This window comes from Mastigoproctus giganteus, chromosome 3 (assembly GCF_048544385.1).
Source record: "Mastigoproctus giganteus isolate SK-2022 chromosome 3, ASM4854438v1, whole genome shotgun sequence".
Classification (NCBI taxonomy): domain Eukaryota; kingdom Metazoa; phylum Arthropoda; class Arachnida; order Uropygi; family Thelyphonidae; genus Mastigoproctus; species Mastigoproctus giganteus.
The window spans coordinates 206,116,147-206,134,124 of NC_143577.1; the positions used below are offsets into that span (position 1 = coordinate 206,116,147).

General features: G+C 38.3%; 1 protein-coding gene across 2 annotated transcripts in view; it reads left to right on the forward strand.

Annotated features, from left to right (window-relative positions):
* Positions 1-17,978, forward strand: part of LOC150088625 (zinc transporter 6-like) — a 222,268-nt gene that overhangs the window by 164,737 nt on the left and 39,553 nt on the right. For both annotated transcript variants that reach the window (XM_090370825.1, XM_090370826.1), the window contains exon 12: positions 8,064-8,180. In XM_090370825.1, the coding sequence (XP_090226951.1) occupies positions 8,064-8,180 (117 nt within the window). The remainder of the gene's footprint in view (positions 1-8,063; positions 8,181-17,978) is intronic.

A 17,978-nucleotide genomic window follows, 5' to 3' on the forward strand; every position in this document is an offset into this window, starting at 1 on the left:
TTTTTTTCTGTCAAGAGTGATACTGGGTTCAGTTGCTGATACCCCATCTGTGATAAGATATAATGAATTGTGCATTCTTAAATACCTCTTTGGTAATTATTGTTGTACCAGATTATTAATTGACTGATGCAGCTTTTCTGTTATGCTTCACAAGTCATATCAGCCTCTGTTAGTCTCTTGCATCAGTGAGCTGTTTCTGACCACAGCAGTGTGACTGGCTGTTATATGATTATTGGACCTTTGTATACCTGAGACACAGTCATATGTGAAAATTTCAACAGGGTTGCAGTTTTGAGATACCCGTAACTAGTGCATCTGGTACTGACTACCATTCTTCTGCAGTTAGTCACTTAAATCTGTGAGAATGGACAAGATGAGAGATTTCTCATCTTGTCCATGTGATGCTGTTACTCCTTCAGTAATAGTATCACATGTTCATACCATGTGATATAAAGCAGAAGGGCAGATATATATAGGGATGCTGTAGGAGTGCTCCATTTCTTGAAAAAGGTAGTGTACCTAATATAGCAGGCACTCAGTATAGCATACAGCTGGTAGAGGATATTTCCTGAATGAAGAGTGGCAGTGAGGTCTCAAGAAGTCTTTATCTCATTCAGCATTTATGAATTCTTTAGGAAGATAAATTTCAAGTTTTCAGCCATCTCCAAACTTTACATAAGGTGTAAACTGCTCTGTCTCTCCTAGAAAACTTTGTACTTTGATACCAGCAGATCTCTTGAAAATTCATTCATTAATGGCATTGAGAAAGTGTTATAAGTACACTTTTTGTTTTTTTTTTTTATGTAAACCCCAAATATGAGAGGTATTAGAACCTATAGTACTTAGTACCATCGGCGCCTCCGTAGCCAGGTGGGAAGGAGCAGCAGTGCATAACACACGCTTCTTGACTAGGCCGGGGTTCAAGCTGCATATCCGGAGCAATATGCCCCTAGTTGTTAATGCTCCTAAAAACCAAAATAAATAAATAAAACTTAGTACCGTGCTTGGGTTGGAGGTTGAGAAGACGAAAGAAGATATTTATTGACATTGGACTTGAACTTCTGTAGACTGTAATAAAGAAAGGTTGAAGAAAGATTGTTCCAGAAACGGCAGTTGAATGAATAAATGAGGAAGATGAAAAGTTGGTTCTGTGAGTTTGGAGTTGGACAGTAAATGGATGTTGGCTGGTGGCGGCACGTGGTTGGACTGTTTTGAAAGAGAGAGCGGGAATTATAGAAGCCAGTTCAGAAGAACAGTGCCCATGGAAGTATCTGTAGAAGAGGCATGTAGCAGAAACAGTACGTCTATGAGAAAGCGAGTGAAGAGACTCTGTTAGAGATGAATCATTAATTAACCTAACTGCCCTCTTCTGAATGAAATAAAGAAGCCTGAGAGAGGTTTTGGGGGCACCACCCCAGATGTGGGAACAATATTCCATGGCAGGGCGGTTTGCGATTTATACAGAGCGAGCAGCTGTTTGGAAGAAAAGTAACGCCGAGCGCGAAAGAGAAAACCAATTTTTTTTAGATGCAGAGGAAGCAATATTTGTAATGTGCTTGTGCCAAGAGAGATTAGAAGTCAGGTAATCCCCAAAAGAGATATATCATTTTGCCTAGAAATCGGAGTGTCACTAAAGATAAGCATAGGAGCAGAAGAATCCTTTTTGCGAGATATAAGACAAGACTGAGTTTTAGAAGGGTTGAAGGGTTGAAATAAGTTGTCTTTGCCCCACTGGAGAATTACCTGAAGATCGGCATTTAAGGAATTGGTAGCAGATTTTCGAGAAGTTGAAACTGATTGAGCAGGACAAGGTTTCTCAAAATGGAAAGTGGAATGCAATGTGCTATCATCGACAAAACTATGGATAGGATTTCCAGTCAATAGAAGAAGGTCATTAATATACAAGAGGAAAAGAGTGAGGGAAAGAACTGAACCTTGGGGGACAACGGCATTAGTGGAGAAGTTAGAAGACAGAGAGCCATCTACCATCACCCTCAGTGAGCAATCAGAGAGAAAACTGGATAACCAATTACTAAAAACAGTTGGCAAACCATAAGATGGAAGCTTGTTCAGAAGACCTTTATGCCAAACACGATCGAAAGCCTTTGAGGTGTCAAGAGTAACTACTTGTGTTTCACCGAACCTTTCCATTGAATTAATCCATAAATGGGTAACATAAGCCAGAATATCACCAGTGGATCAACACTGACGGAATCCATACTGGTGATCGTTCATCAGACGGAAGGTTTCTAGGTAGTTTAAGAGTTGGCGGTTAATTGATTTCTCCATTACTTTAGAAAGAGTAGAAGTAATTGCAATGGGACGATAATTGGATGGGAGGGATTTGTCACCCTTTTTAGAAACTGACTGGATATGAGCAAATTTCCAAGCAGAAGGAAAAACACCTTTGGAATAAGAAAGTGAAAAAAGGCGGCAAAGAATAGGAGTAAGTTTAGGAGCACAGGTTTTGAGAACAAGTGGAGAAATACCATCGGGACCTGGAGCTTTCTTAGCATCAAGATTCGTCAAAATCCTTCTGACACACTTTTGGCGGAAGACCACAGGGGGTATTGAATGGAGCATGTTGGGAATGGTGGAATTGTTTTACCAAGATCATTAATACATGAGTTGGAAGAAAAATGGGATGCTAGTAGGTCAGCTTTATCCTTGGCTGAAGTGACAACAGAACCATCTGGTTTGGACAGAGGCGGGAGCAGAGATGGGTAAAAGTTGCGGCCAATAGCTTTTGCAAGAGACCAGAATGCTCGGCTAACATTAGGGCAAGAAGCAAGTTTTCTACTCTTAGCCTGTTCAAACTCTAGTTTGGACTGATTAATAACTGCTTTACAATTGTTGCGAGCTTTGGTGTAGGCAGAAAATGCAACTGGAGAATTAGAAACAAGCCAATTACGATATGCAACATTCTTCTCTTGAACAGCCTTAGCACATTTATTGGAAAACTAAGGTTTAGATAAAGGACGAGATTTTAAAGTGGAGTGTGGGATGAAGGATTTGATTCCTGCAAGAATAATTTCACTGACACGATCTGAGCATCAGAAGTTTTGAAACAGTAATCTGACCAAAGAAAAGAAATCTCGCAGGTCATTCCATTTTGCATTCTTGTAATGCCAAACAACACGAGGTTTGGAATAGCCATGAGATAAATGTTCCATTGAAGAAGAGACAATCACCAAGTTGTGATCTGAAGTGCCTAAACGACCTCTCACTTCGACCGCGTACTTAGAAGGGTTGTTTGTGAGAAAAAGATCATGCCTATTGGCTGTATGATTAAGATTGTCCGGTATTCTTGTAGGTAAATGAACAATCTGTGCAAGGTCATTAGTAATTGCAAAAGCCTCAGCATCACTGGGTCGGTGTTACTAGAAAACAGAAGCCAGCTGGAGTTGTGAACATTAAATTCACCAAGGAAAATTACCTCACTGTTAGGAAAGCTGGACTGGAGAAAGTCAAATTGCAAAGAGAGGAAGTCAAAGAGCTCCAAGTGATTAGTGGAGTTAGGAGAACGGTAGAGACAACAGATGAATTTGACACAATGAGGTAGAAAGGTTTTAAGCCAGAGAAGATCAAAGAGAGGAGATTCCAAATTGCTAAGTCTCTGACAGTGAATATCAGAACTGACTTATTTACCACCTTTGAGGCAAAAGGAATCATACAGAAAATAATTTGGGCATCTCAGATGAGCAGTAGTTGAATCAACTGATAACTGGGATTCTGTCAGAAAAAGTACACGGGTTTGGCAGACTGCAAGTGGAAATGGACATCATTGAGATTAGAATTGAGACCACGTATATTTTTGAAATGAATTAGGAAGTGCTTGGGAGGTTTAGATCTTTTCGCAGATAAGCTTGCTCTATTAGTTTGACAATTCATGGTGTATTCAATAGTAAGAAAAAGTGGGTGGGACAATTGGTTCGGTCCGGTGTACTAACTAGTGGCCGGCCTGCGAACACCGTTTTAGAGCTGTACTCTCGAAATGTAAGGAATATTGGATCTCCACACGATGTTCATCATAACCTCAAAAGGTATCAATCATACTGCATGATGGAAGAGATAGGGAAGGGTTGAACGGAACTTAGCTCTAGAGACTAAACATGGGTTCCACCGCTTCAAGCCTCCAATAAGCAAAGTGGTGGTATTGCTCCGGTTGATGAGATTCATCTACCAGCTAGTACTGCCTGGTAACATAGAGGGGCGGCATTCCTTCATGTGGTGTGGGTGCCACACCTCGACCCCTGCTTACATTGGTTCACACCTGGGTGGTCACCCACCATCTACTTGTGCATGGAGGTTATACCCAGGATTAATCGTGGAAGCTACTAAAAGTTTCATACCTATTAAGATATATTGTTCAAGGTTTAGGCCTAAATGGTTGTCAAATGAACTAATGAGACTTGTAACAGAGAAGAAAAATGCATGGGATGCATGTAAATTATCAAGCGACTCAGAAGCCTATGGCAGATATAAGTTAATCTGTAATCAGGTCACAAAGGAGGTTCGGCAGGTGAAGGCAGATTACGAGAAATCCTTGGCAAAAGATGCTAAGAAAAACAGCAAGGATTTCTTTACTTATATAAACTCTAAAAGGAAGGGAATGAATCTGATTGGCCACTTGACATCGATGGTTCGACTGTTGATGATCCTGCTCAGATAGCAAACAAACTGAATGAGTATTTTGCATCTACATTCACACATGAGGAATTATTAAGGTTTGAAAATGGCAGAAGGTTATCAAATTGTAGCAAGATACTTAATGATTTTGTAATAACTGAGAGCAAAGTGGAAGAGAAATTGTTGCAGTTAAACATAAGAAAAGCACCTGGGGTGGATGGGATCTATCCAGTTATATTAAAAGAGGCGGCAAAGCAACTAAGCAAACCCTTAGCCATAATTATGAGAGCATCCTAGGACTCAGGGGAGTTTCCCACGGACTGGAGATGTGCAAATGTATCCGGTGATACGAGTAATTACAGACCAGTTAGTTTAACTTCTGTTCCGGGTAAAATAATGGAGTCGCTGGTTAAAGATGCATTGCAGGATCATCTAGACAAGACTGCAGCAATAATTCAGACACAGCATGGGTTTGTTAAGGGAAAGTCTTGTCTGACAAATTTGATAGGATATTATGATGTGGTTACAAAGGAACTGGATGCAAAAAATAATTTTGATATCATGTATTTGGATTTCAGGAAAGCATTTGACACTGTTGCGCATGGAAGACTATTGTACAAATTGGAGCAGAATGGTATTAAGGGTAAGTTGCTACGATGGATAAAAGGATGGTTAAGTGGGAGAAGACAGAGGGTGGTAATCAATGGGTGCTGCTCTTCTTGGACTAATGTTATTAGTGGAGTCCCACAGGGTTCAGTGTTAGGTCCACTGTTGTTTTGTATATTTATCAATGATATTCATGAAGGTATATCAGGCTTAATGTTGAAGTTTGCAGATGATACAAAGGTTGGCAGGGTTGTTAATGACAGTAATGGCAGTGTGCTACTGCAACAGGATCTAGATAATTTGGGCAGATGGGCTAAGAAGTGGCAACTGAAGTTTAACCTTGACAAATGCAAAGTACTGCATATGGGTAGAAGTAACCCCAGAGAAATGTACCAACTGTGTGGTACTACACTTAAGGTGGTAGAAAATGAAAAAGACCTGGGAGTAATTGTGCAGGTAGATATGACACTGTTGTGTCATATCTACCTGCACAATTACTGCATTGCTCAGAAGTTTTCTGAGCAATGCAGACAGGCTGCCAGGTTAGGTCATGGGGTTTTGTCAATGATATATAGGAATTTTGCTAGCAGGTGATTATCCCTCTGTATAAGGCAATGGTCAGGCCACGCCTTGAGTACTGCGTACAGGTCTGGAGGCCTCATTTTAGGAAGGATGTAAATTTACTTGAGCGTGTACAGAGAAGGGCAATAAGATTGGTGAGGGGAATGAAGGGATCTTCTTACCAAGAGAGTCTTAAGTTCTGCAAATTGCAGTGGCTGGAGACTAGGCACCTGCGCGGTGATCTGATTGAGGTATATAAGGCCTTGAATGGGTTGAGCACGCTGAATTCTGATGGGATCCTTCCACTTGTTCAGATTACGAACCTAATGGGGCATAAATTCAAATTAAGAAAAGACAGATATAGAATAAAATGAGTGGAAATTTGCCTTTAGCCAGCGGGTGGTTAATTGCTGGAACAAACTTCCATCTGTCGTTGTGAAAGTTGATAGGTTGAATAAATTTGAGGAGGAACTGGACAGGCATTTGGAGGGAATGGTGTGATTTTTTTTTTTTTTTTTTTTTTTTGGCTGATGCTGCATAAGCTCATACATTTGCTTTCTTGCATCACATGCCACTACTACTATTACTAACAGTCCTACCATCGTGAAGGTGGAAGCAGAGGATTTGGATGCCACGGACCGTCCGGACGTCGCCAAAATTGGGTACACTTGACTTGAGGCTCATCCGAATATCAGTTCCATCAGCGTTTAGACTCCCAGGTAGCAAGTACAGCTTGTCTGGCATATCTGAGAGAATGTCTCTGACAACCTCAAGGACCTGGCTGTCAGGGGTAATCATGTCCTTGTCTGCAACCTTTTCACTGGATGCTCATTTTTATATATCTTTATATACATGAACTGATTTTAAAATTTCAGAAAGACAAGGTTTATCCATAAATTTACACATTAATGTTGTCTCTGTCATTCTGCAGTATTATAATAACCCGCTCTTTCAATTTCCACTCTTTCATAGCTGTAATGTAGGTTCTAATAACAGATTTAATTTTTCACAGATTTCAAGGTTGAGGGTATAATATTATATGTAATTTAACTCTCTAAAAATAGAAAAGCACATTTATAAAACAACAACATTCAGTTATTTTTAGGCATAAATACAGTTACACATAAACATGGACAATCATTATGTCAGTCATTTTCTTATCTGTTTGCATTTTCATCCTGTATAAACAGACAAACCCTTCCAACTTTCTTTATAAACTGCATGTTACTAGTTTATTAGCAGGAATGAAAAAAAATTATTATTATTATTTATTTATTTTTACTTTCAGCTATTTATTCACATGAAAAACTGTAAGCTATTTCTTTTAATTAATTTTCATCCATGTTACTAACACTAACTTGTATGAACTAATTGAATAGAGAAATATTAGCTGCCCATAAATATATTTATTATGTTAAGAAGCATAATAATTGTATTTATGGACACCTAATGTTTCTCTCATTAGGGATTAGTACAAGTAGGAAAACATTAATCCTACTTCATGTTTGAATAAATTGAATATCCATAGCTCATTTATGTGTATTTATATATGCATATTTTTATATGAACTTCCCATTAAACTTTCTTCTTTATATATATTGCATTTGTCTTCCTTACTTTAATTAATGCATGCAAAAAACAAATATAATTTCACCATTATGAAACACGAAACTCCCCCCCCCCCACCACCACCACCACCAACAGTTTTCATTCCTTCAGCAGGTGACAACAGTTACATGATAGACATACATGCACTATTGTTCCTAACTATCTACTCAGAGGTTTAACACTTTTTGGCAAACATGCTTCTGATAATGAAATATAGTACCTCAAAAGATGTTAAGTCCTTCAGTACAAGGATTAATTATTGCAAAATAATAATGGCTATCTTTATAAAATGGTTTTCCACACACACACACACACATACACAGCTTTGGTTCTCATATACAAATAACCCCTTGTAACCAGCACATTTAAAATAAGGAAGGGCACATTCGCACTCTCTCTCTCTCTCTCTCTCTCTCTCTCTCTCTATATATATATATATATATATATATATATAACATAATATACTTCCATAACAAATTTCATTGATTTGTATAAATTATTTTGCAAAATATTGCACTTTTGTTATCTACACCATAAGTTTTTTCATCAGTGTAACATTTTACTAAAAATGTTTGCAGATGTTATTTTATGAAATAAGTTTGTATTGCATTTATTTAAAAATTTTAATGTTCATATATACATTCAACATATCATTACAGACAACTCCATCTCATATTGTTGGTCAGCTTGACAAGTGTCTTAGAGAGGCATCTACCCTTGATGGAGTTCTAGAATTTAGGAATGAGCACTTTTGGACTTTAGGCTTTGGCAGTATGGTAAGCTATGAGAAGACTTATCATAAAATAATAATGTATACTATTCAGAATGGAAACTGAAATCTATATATATATATATAGAATATTAAGGATAATATAAAGAACCATTAGAATAAGCAAATCAATCCAATAATGATACCATCAGGGACCTAAGAAAACGCAAAAAAAAAAAAAAAATTATTATCGCTTTTTACCGACAATCTAGATGACTTCAACTGGGGCCAACCACCCAGAATGAAGGCAAAAAACGACAAGAGGTTCTCTGTTTCTGTGATGATCAATATATGCTAAGTAATTTAAATCTAAACCAAATATAAACCAGTATAGGCTGAATGTAAATCGAATATAAATAAATCGAAGGATGATAATAAAGGTTAAGAAAATTTAGAAATATTAGAATCAAAGGTAAGAAATATGAGTAAAATATAAATGTAAGCATATATTAATCATCGTTGACCCGACAGAGAACGTAATTTAATGATTAAAATAAGATTAAATATATAATACATACTACATATTGACATATGTAGTATGTCATATATCAATATGTAGTAGTAATAGTGCTAACGAAACATAAATTTGCAGCTTGGCAAATATCTCCTGTTACTCAGTGCACTCTTTTGATTTAACATATTACCAAAACACTCCATGGCACAATTATTTGGATTACACAAAAACAAAATGTAAATGTTAACCTGTAAAACTATAATCAATAACATGTAGAAGAATAAAGAGACTAGTGTATGTCGTTTTCTGTTTTCTTATTATCCAGTTAAAATGAGAGAAGCTTATGCACCTGGCATTCAGTGAGCTTCTAAGTGATCTCAATTCACATTAGCATACACTGAATGATCACTAAACAAAGATATGGCTCTAGATACATAGGGCGCCTCCGTAGCCAGGTGGGAAGGAGCAGCAGTGCGTAGCACACGCTTCTTGATTAGACCGGGGTTCGAGCCCGTCACCACCAAATACGGAGGATGCGGAAAGGTCAGGGAATGACCACCGCATATCCCGGAGCAATATGGCCTTAGTTGCTAATGCTCCTAAAAAGCAAATAACAAACAAACTAGATACATAGTCCATTTTGTCCATAATTTTAAGCATTTGGTATTGCAAAAGGTATATGGTCTTAAAAATAAATTTAGCAAATCACATAGGACAAGACAGTTCTTTATTTGCTAAATTTATTTAGCAAATCAGTGACTATCTTCTTATAATCCCACAAAAGAAGAAACTTTTGAAATCCATGAGCCACCTTGAAAAGTTGCCTTTAAGCAAATAACACCACCGATAGGTCATTCAATTGTTTGTTTAAAATATAAGAGACTGTTATGACAGCCTCTTTCAGAACATGCTGATCTCTCATCAGATTATGAGTGATCTTAATTAGCACATCTCTAACAAGTTGGGGTTGAATTTGAAAGTGTCTGCAATTCTGCCCAGACACGATAGGAGGGGGAGAGCATATGATGAGAGCCTTGTCGATCAATCCGGCCCTGGAGAGATTGTGCAAGGCTCAAGGGGTAGAATTTTTCTCAGCCTGGTCTGTGCTTGTTAACAGGAGAGACTGCTTCTACAGGGATGGGATACACTTAAATAGAAAGGGTGAAAGAATATTTGCTGATGCTATTGAGGCAGAGTTAGGTGGGTCGGAAAACTGCTGGCTTGGGGGATACACGGACTAATAGATTAACAGTAGCCGCTGGCAGAGGTAAAAGAGTTTCTTGCACTACTTCTATTGAAATGCAATTAAGCAGCAGCCTGGAAAGCAAGGTAATGGGGATTTCCAGGACTACTGGGAATCATAGTGGAACAAATAAATACATGGGCTGTGTTTGGGTAACTAAGAGTAGAAACAGGTGCATGTACTTGCATGTACACCAATGCTAGGAGTATAGTTAATAAATTCAATGAGCTTGAAGTGCTAGTCAAGACATCAAAGGCAGATATTGTTGTGATATCAGAGACATGGTGTCATACAGACATAAGCAGTGCAGAACTGTAATTTGGGGAGTACAATGTGTACAGAAAGGATGGACAGGACAGAAAGGGAGGAGGGGTTATGCTGTTAGTTAAGAAACACATAAAATCTAAGGAAGTGCATCCAATTGATGTTGGTGGATAATGCAAAGTTGAGTCTGTTTGGTGTGACATAAGCACTGGGAAAGGAAAAATGAGAGTAGGTGTGTGTTATAGGCCAAATGAAAATGATGAGTATAATGAGCAATCGTGCAGAGAAATAGAGTGGGCCAGTAAATCACAGTGTCATACAATGGGGGATTTTAATTTCCCAGGGATTGACTGGAATTTGTGGGTTGGTCACTCACACATTAGCAAGGCTTTTGTGGATTTATTGGATGATTGTTTTCTACAGCAGCATGTTCGGGAGGCAACTAGAGGGAGTAATACTCTTGATCTGATTATCAGTAGTGATTCTTCATGCATCAAGAATCTGCAGATAAAGGACCCGCTAGGTGGCAGTGATCACAGTGTGCTGAAGTGGGATTTTCTCAAAGAGGTAACTACCATCAGGGGAAAAGGGAAGGGTTTTTGCTTTCGTAAAGGTGTCTACAGTGGTCTGAGATAGTATTTAAATTCTATACGGTGGGACCAACTGATGATGTTACCAACAGCAAATTCAAAATGGGAAGCATTCAAAGAATTAATCTTGGAAGCTACTAAGCTTTTCATATACCAACAAAGAAATATTGTTCAAGATTTAGGCCTAAATGGATGTCAGATGAACTAATTAGAGATGTGACAGAGAAGAAAAATGCATGGGATACATATAAATTAACATGTGACAGAGAAGCCTATGATAGATATAAGCTGGTCTGTAACCAAGTTACAAAGGAGGTTAGGCAGGCAAAGGCAGATTACGGGAAATCTTTGGCAAAGGATGCAAAGAAAAACAGCAAAGAGTTCTTTGCTGTTTACTTATGTAAACTCTAGAAGGAAGGGGATGAATCAGATTGATCCACTTGATATCGATGGTTCAACTGTTGATAATCCTGCTCAGGTAGCTAACAAACTAAATGAATATTTTGCATCTACATTCACACATGAGGAGTTATTCAGTGAGGGGAATGCCAGAGGTGTATTCAACTCTGGCAGTAAGCTTGATAAACTTGTAATAACTGAGAGTAAAGTGGAGTAGAAATTGTTGAAGATAAACATAAGAAAGGCATCTGGGGTGGATGGAATCTATCCAGTTATATTAAAGGAGGCGGCAAAGGAAGTAAGCAAACCTTTAGCCACAATTATGAGAGCTTCCCTGGACTCAGGGGAGGTACCCATGGACTGGAGATGTGCAAATGTGACCCCAGTCCACAAAGGAGGATCAAAGGGGGAGACAGGTAATTACAGCAGACCTGTTAGTTTAACTTCTGTTCCAGGGAAATTAATGGAGGCACTGGTTAAAGAAGCATTGCAGGATCATCTAGACAAGACTTCAGTTATAGCTCGGACACAACGTGGGTTTGTTAAGGGGAAGTCTTGTCTGGCTTCCCCTTAACAAACCCCTTAAAAATTTGATTGAATACTATGATGTAGTCACAAAGGAACTAGATGCAACAAATAACTCTGATATCATGCATTTGGATCTTAGAAAGGCCTTTGATACTGTTGCACATGGAAGACTGCTGCACAAATTGTAATTCTCTCCTTACTATTTTTACCACGTACACTTTTATCACCTTTAAAAGTCAGTGTCTTTTTCAGTAAACATTTAAAAAATAGACCTGTTTCATCAACGTTCAATATGTCTTTGGGCTCGTACTCCATATATATTTTTCAAAATTGTTTCTTTCCAATAGGTACAGTCTTCTTCAATTACAATGCCACTTTCACCAGAAATAACTTTTTTGAGTAAGCCATGATGCTTTTTCAATTTGTCAAGGCAATCAGAACTGGCTTGGAAAGTTTTATGTATGAGAAAAGATGCATACTTCATAGCCCTTTCTTTTATTAATTAGCATTAGCATACGATGCAAGAAAGCAAGTTTATACAACATCAACTAAAAAAAAAAAAAAACCTTTCCCATGTCACTGAACCATTCATTCCAAATGTTTGTCTAGTTCTGCCTTGAATTTATTTAAGCTATCAACTTCCACAACAACAGAAGGAAGTTTGTTCCAGCAATCAACTACCTGCTGGCTAAAGGCAAACTTCTGCACATCTATTCTACAACTGTCTTTCCTCAGTTTGAATCTATGCCCCCTCAAGTTTGTAATCTGAGCACGAGGAAGAATCCCATGAGCATTGCACCTGCTCAATCCATTCAAGGCCTTATACATCTCAATCAGATCGCCTCATAGGTGTCTAGTCTCCGGAAACTGCAATTTTCCGAACTTAAGCCTTTCTTCATAAGAGCCCTTCATTTATTCCCTTTACCAGTCTTGTTGCCCTGCTCTTTACTCGTTCTAGCAACTCTACATCCTTCTTAAAATGAGGCTTCCAGACCTGTATGCAATACTCAAGGTGGGAACTGACCATTGCCGTATACAAGGGGATATCACCTCCTTATCCCTGCTTCCAAAATTGTTGTATATCATTGACAAGACCCCATGACCTACTCTAGCCGCCTGTCTGCACTGCTCAGAAAGTTTCATATCTGACTACACAATTACCCCAGGTTTCTTTCATTCTCCACTACTATGAGTGTAACACCACATAGTTGGTACATTTCTCTGAGGTTACTGCTACCCATATATACAGTACTTTGCATTTATCAATGTTAAACTTCAGTTGCCACTTCTCAGCCCATCTACCCAACTTTTCCAGATTCTGTTGCAGCAGCATACTGTCCTTACTAACCCTTCCTACCTTTGTATCATCTGCAAACTTTAACATTAAGCTTGATATACCTTCATCAGTATCATTGATAAATATACAAAACAACAATGGGCCCACCACCGAACCCTGGGGGACACCACTAATAACATTAGTCAGCATAGAGCAGTACCCATTGATTATCACTCTCTGTCATATCCCACTCAACCATTCTTTTATCCATTGTAGCAGCTTTCCCTTAATGCCATACTGCTCCAGTAAGCACAGTAGTCTTTCTTGTGCAACAGTATCAAAAGCTTTTCTGAAATCCAAGTATATGAAATTAAAATTATTTTTTGCATCCAGTTCCTTTGTGACCACATCGTATCCAATGAAATTGGTCAGACAAGACGTCTCCTTGATGAACCCATGCTGTGTCTGAATTGTTACTGCTGTCTTGTCTAGATGATCCTGCAATGGTTCTTTAAGCAGTGATTCCATTATTTTCCCTGAACAGAAGTCAAACTAACAGGCCTGTAATTACCCGTGTCAACCATTGATCCCCTTTGTGAATTGCAGTTACATTTGCACATCTCCAGTCCATGTGGACTTCCTCCAAGTCCAAGGATGCTCTCATAATTATGGCTAAGGGTTTGCTTATTTCCTTTGCCACCTCCTTTAATATAAATTGATAGATCACATCTACCCCAAGTGCCTTTCTTATGTTTAACTTCAACAATTTCTCCTCCACTTTGCTCTCAGTTATTACAAAATCAATTAACTCCCTGTTAGAGTTTGATAAACATTTTGCCCTTTCCTCCTTGAATAACTCTTCATGTGTGAATGTAGATGAAAAATACTCATTTAGTTCGGCAGTTATCTGAGAATGATCATCTACAGTCAAACCATTGATATCAAGTGGTTCAACTTTCCTTTTAGAGTTTATCTAAGTAAAGAAGTCTTTGCTGTTTTTCTTTGCATCCTTTGCCAAAGAATTTTCATAATCTGCCCTTGCTTGCCTAACCTGCTTTGTGACTTGATTACAAACTAGCTTGTATCTACCATAGGCTTCTGTGTCGCCTGACAATTTATGAGCATTCCATGCATTTTTCTTCTCTGCCACAAGTCTCATTATTTCATCTGACATTCATTTGGGCCTAAACCTAAAGCAGTATTTCTTAGTTGGAATAAAAAGCCTAGTAGCTTCCAAAATTACTTCCTTGAATGCTTCCCATTTAGAATTTGCTGTTGGTAACATGGTAACTGTATAGAACCAAAAAATCTCTGAGACCACTGTAGTTCCTTTACCTGTAAATTCTTAATGCATGAATAATCACTGCTGAATAATGCATGAATAATCACTCCCTCTTGTTGCCGCTCTAAAATGCTGCTGTAGAAAAAATCATCCAATAAATCCATAAAAGCCTTACTAGTGTGCGAGTGACCAATCCACAAGTTCCAGTCTATATCTGGGAAGTTAAAATCTCCCATTATATGACACTGATTTACTGGCCCACTCTATTTCTTTGTGCTCATCAGAGTCATTAGGCCTATAACAAAGTCCTACACTCATTTTTGTTTTCCCAGTGCTTATGTCACACCAAACTGATTCAACATTGCACTGTGCACCTATGTCAACTGGATGCACTTCCTTAAATTTTGCTGTTTCTTAACTAAACAGCATAACCCTGTCTACCCTTTCTGTACACATTGTACTCCCTGAATTTCAATTCTGCATCCCTTATATCTGAGTGGCACCATGTCTCTGATATTCCAACAATCAAAGAAATCACATCCCTGCAGAAGCAATCTCTCCTGTTAACAAGCACAGACCACACTAAGAAAAATTTTACCCCTTGAGCCCTGCACAATCTCTCCAGGGCCAAATTGATTGACAAGACTTGCATCGTATACTCTCTTCTGTTGTGTCTGGGCAGGATTGCAGACACTTTCAAATTTGCGACTTTTTTTTTTCAGCATTGACCTATACTTGCTTAATAAATATGCAGATCTCCTACATTTTATGTCATTAGTGCCAATGCGTACAATGAGATCACCTTTTGTGCTCTTAAAAGATATCTGCTCTATAACATCATCAGCTTTTGCTCCTGGACATATCTTGGTCCAATTACACCTATCCTTTTTGTACGATATATTTCCTGTTTCCCTGACAATAGAGCCACCAACAATAACTAGCCCTTGTGGGACCAACGCATTCTGCCCTGAAGATTGCCACTTTGTCGCCAGGTGCATAAGAGTGTGCTCTGGCATTGAGTTGGACATCTGAGAACATGGTGGGTCCCCGATTTTAATTCCTTTGAGGGCATCCACCCAACTTCAAGATCTCATAGATGCCCATCAGAACGCTGAGTTGGTGCCTAATATTGGCATGTTTTGGTCTTGAATGAACTTCACCCACATAAAAACGGTTTCATCGACATTTTCATACAGGCGTAATTTTGCATGCTTCCAACTGGGTCCCGTTTCCTCAAACAGTTTGAGAATCGAAACACAGTTTTTCAGAATGGTTGATACACTACAGGCTGGGACACCAAATTTTAAAGCGATTTTTTTTTTTTTTTTTTTTTTTTTTTTTAATGCTGCGATCTACACTTCCACTTTTTCCACTACACTCAAGGACATTTGAAGGTTACTTGCACAGCAGCTAAAACAGAACTGATTTAAACTGATTTAGGGACAACTTGTACCTACCATACAGAAAGGTGAGATTTTGTGAAAGTGTGGATGACTCATTTCTGCTAAACAGCAGATGAATTTCCAGGATAAAAAAATCACCCTCTCCTAATTCTCTAATAGGGTGGTTACAATAGAAAACAGGTTGACCAGAGCCAGTGTCCATGTTGGGAATATTCCTTAATCTTTGCCAATGACTGTGGACACATAGATAGCAGTTGACCAGCGCAACTTCTCAGTACAGTAAATGCATTATGGGCAACACTAAATTGTGGAATGCTTTTTTTTTTTTTTTTTTTTTGTTTGCGCATCAGCTTCTGTGGTCATAATACACCTCCCAAGGTTTTTGCAGTACTTTGATCCAAGCCCGAGGCGGGATTCGAACCCGCGACCTTTGGGTTGCCAGGTAGGCACTTTACCCACCCGGCTAGCCCAGTTGGCATGTGGAATGCTCTTAAAAATTAAACCCATTAGCTATTAAAAGCTAAAGTGATTAATTCTTAATCCTTTTAGCTCTTAATTTGTGCTTTCTACAGCATCAGCTCTATTGCCTAAAGGCCAGTGGTGCGAACAATTTGCACCCAGGTCACTCAGAAGAGTTCGCTATATAGAAGTTCGTTAAAGAGAGGTCCAAAGGTATGTGAATTGGACAGCATATAAATACAAAGAGCTATTCTCGGTGACACAATGCTTCAAGTGCTTGAATTATGGGCACGTTGCGAAGCACTATAAGAGAGAAGCATGTTGTGGTCATTTTTCAAGACCTGGACACTCCTATAAGGATTGTACTTTTAAAAGTGAGAACCCTGTTTGTTGTAACTGCAAGGTGAAAAATAAGAAAGCAGCACACACACACACACTGCTATAGACAAGAAATTTCCAGAATATGTGAGGGCCCTAGAGCAATATAAGAGTGAGATCACTAATGGCTAGTTGTTTGGGGGATAGTACAGTTGAATGCTCAACACTCAATGAGTGTGGCTGCAGAGTTGAATTTTGAAATGGAGAGACAGAATATAGATCTTGTATTATTACAAGAACCATACGAAATAAATGATAATATAAGAGGATATCCTAGTCGTTATCGTATTCTTACTCAAGGAGAGCATCCTAAGACTGCAATATTAGTAAGGAGTAAAGCATTTAGGAAGCACTGAGCTGCATATAAATGATTTAGAGAGAATCTGTCAATCCCTTGCGACATGCCATATTGTGATAGCAATGGACTCAAATGCAAATGGAAAACTTTACTCTCTGGGGGGAAAGTGGAGTCCAGTGAAAGAGGAGAAATGCTTGAAGAGTTCCTCTTGTCCTCAGAACTAGAGATTCTTAATGTTCAGGGTCATATCCTCACATATTCGACTATACGTGCACAATCATATTAGATTAGTAGAAGCATATGATGTAAGAAAGCAAGCTTATACAGCAGAGCCAAAAAAAAAAAAAAAAAACACTTCCCATTTCACCCATCCATTCACTTCAAAAGTTTGGAGTGAATGTATGGGTGAAATATACAGTTCTTCCTTGAATACATTTTTCCAGTTCTTCCTTGAATTTATTTAAGCTATCAACCTCCACAACGACAAATTGAACTTTGTTCCAGCAATCAATAATATATGATTGGAGAGTTGCAGATCATTTAACAAGTGACCATAACAGTATTTGCTTTGAGCTAAAGTTTGAACATCAGATCCAAGAGAAGAAAGAATTGGAAAGGGTCTCTGTAAAAACAACTAACTGGAAAAGGTTCAACTTTACCTTTAATACTCTTGTAAATAATGTGAGATTGGAATAAGTAGATTTTATACAAAAATTGAAAGAAATAATGTATCTAGCATCCAAGAGTTCTATGGTTAAAAGAAAATTAAGGGATAGACCAGTCTTTTGGTGGAGCATGGACTTAGACAATAAGAGAAAACAATTGAGGAATGTGAGAAGGCAACTTCATCATTATAGACGAGTTCATGATATGGAAATGTCCAATGTATATTATAATGAGTAAAAAAGCCTATGAAGGAGTTAGGTTAGAGATATTGAGAATGCGTAATATTCTTCTTGGAAGAAGTATGTTGGGGAAAAAGGATCATGAGACGCATGGAACTCCCTTTTTAAACTCATTAGCATTAGCTAATGAGTTTAAAAAGGGAGTTAGTAGAGGCATTTGATGCAAGAAAGCAAGCTTATGCAGCATCAGCCAAAAAAAAAAAAAAAATAAAGTAAAAAAAATAAATAAAAAATAACCACTTCCACTTCACCCCTCTGTTCGTTCGAAATACCTGTCCAGCTGAGCCTTAAACTTATTTAGGCTATCAACTTCCACGACAAGAGAT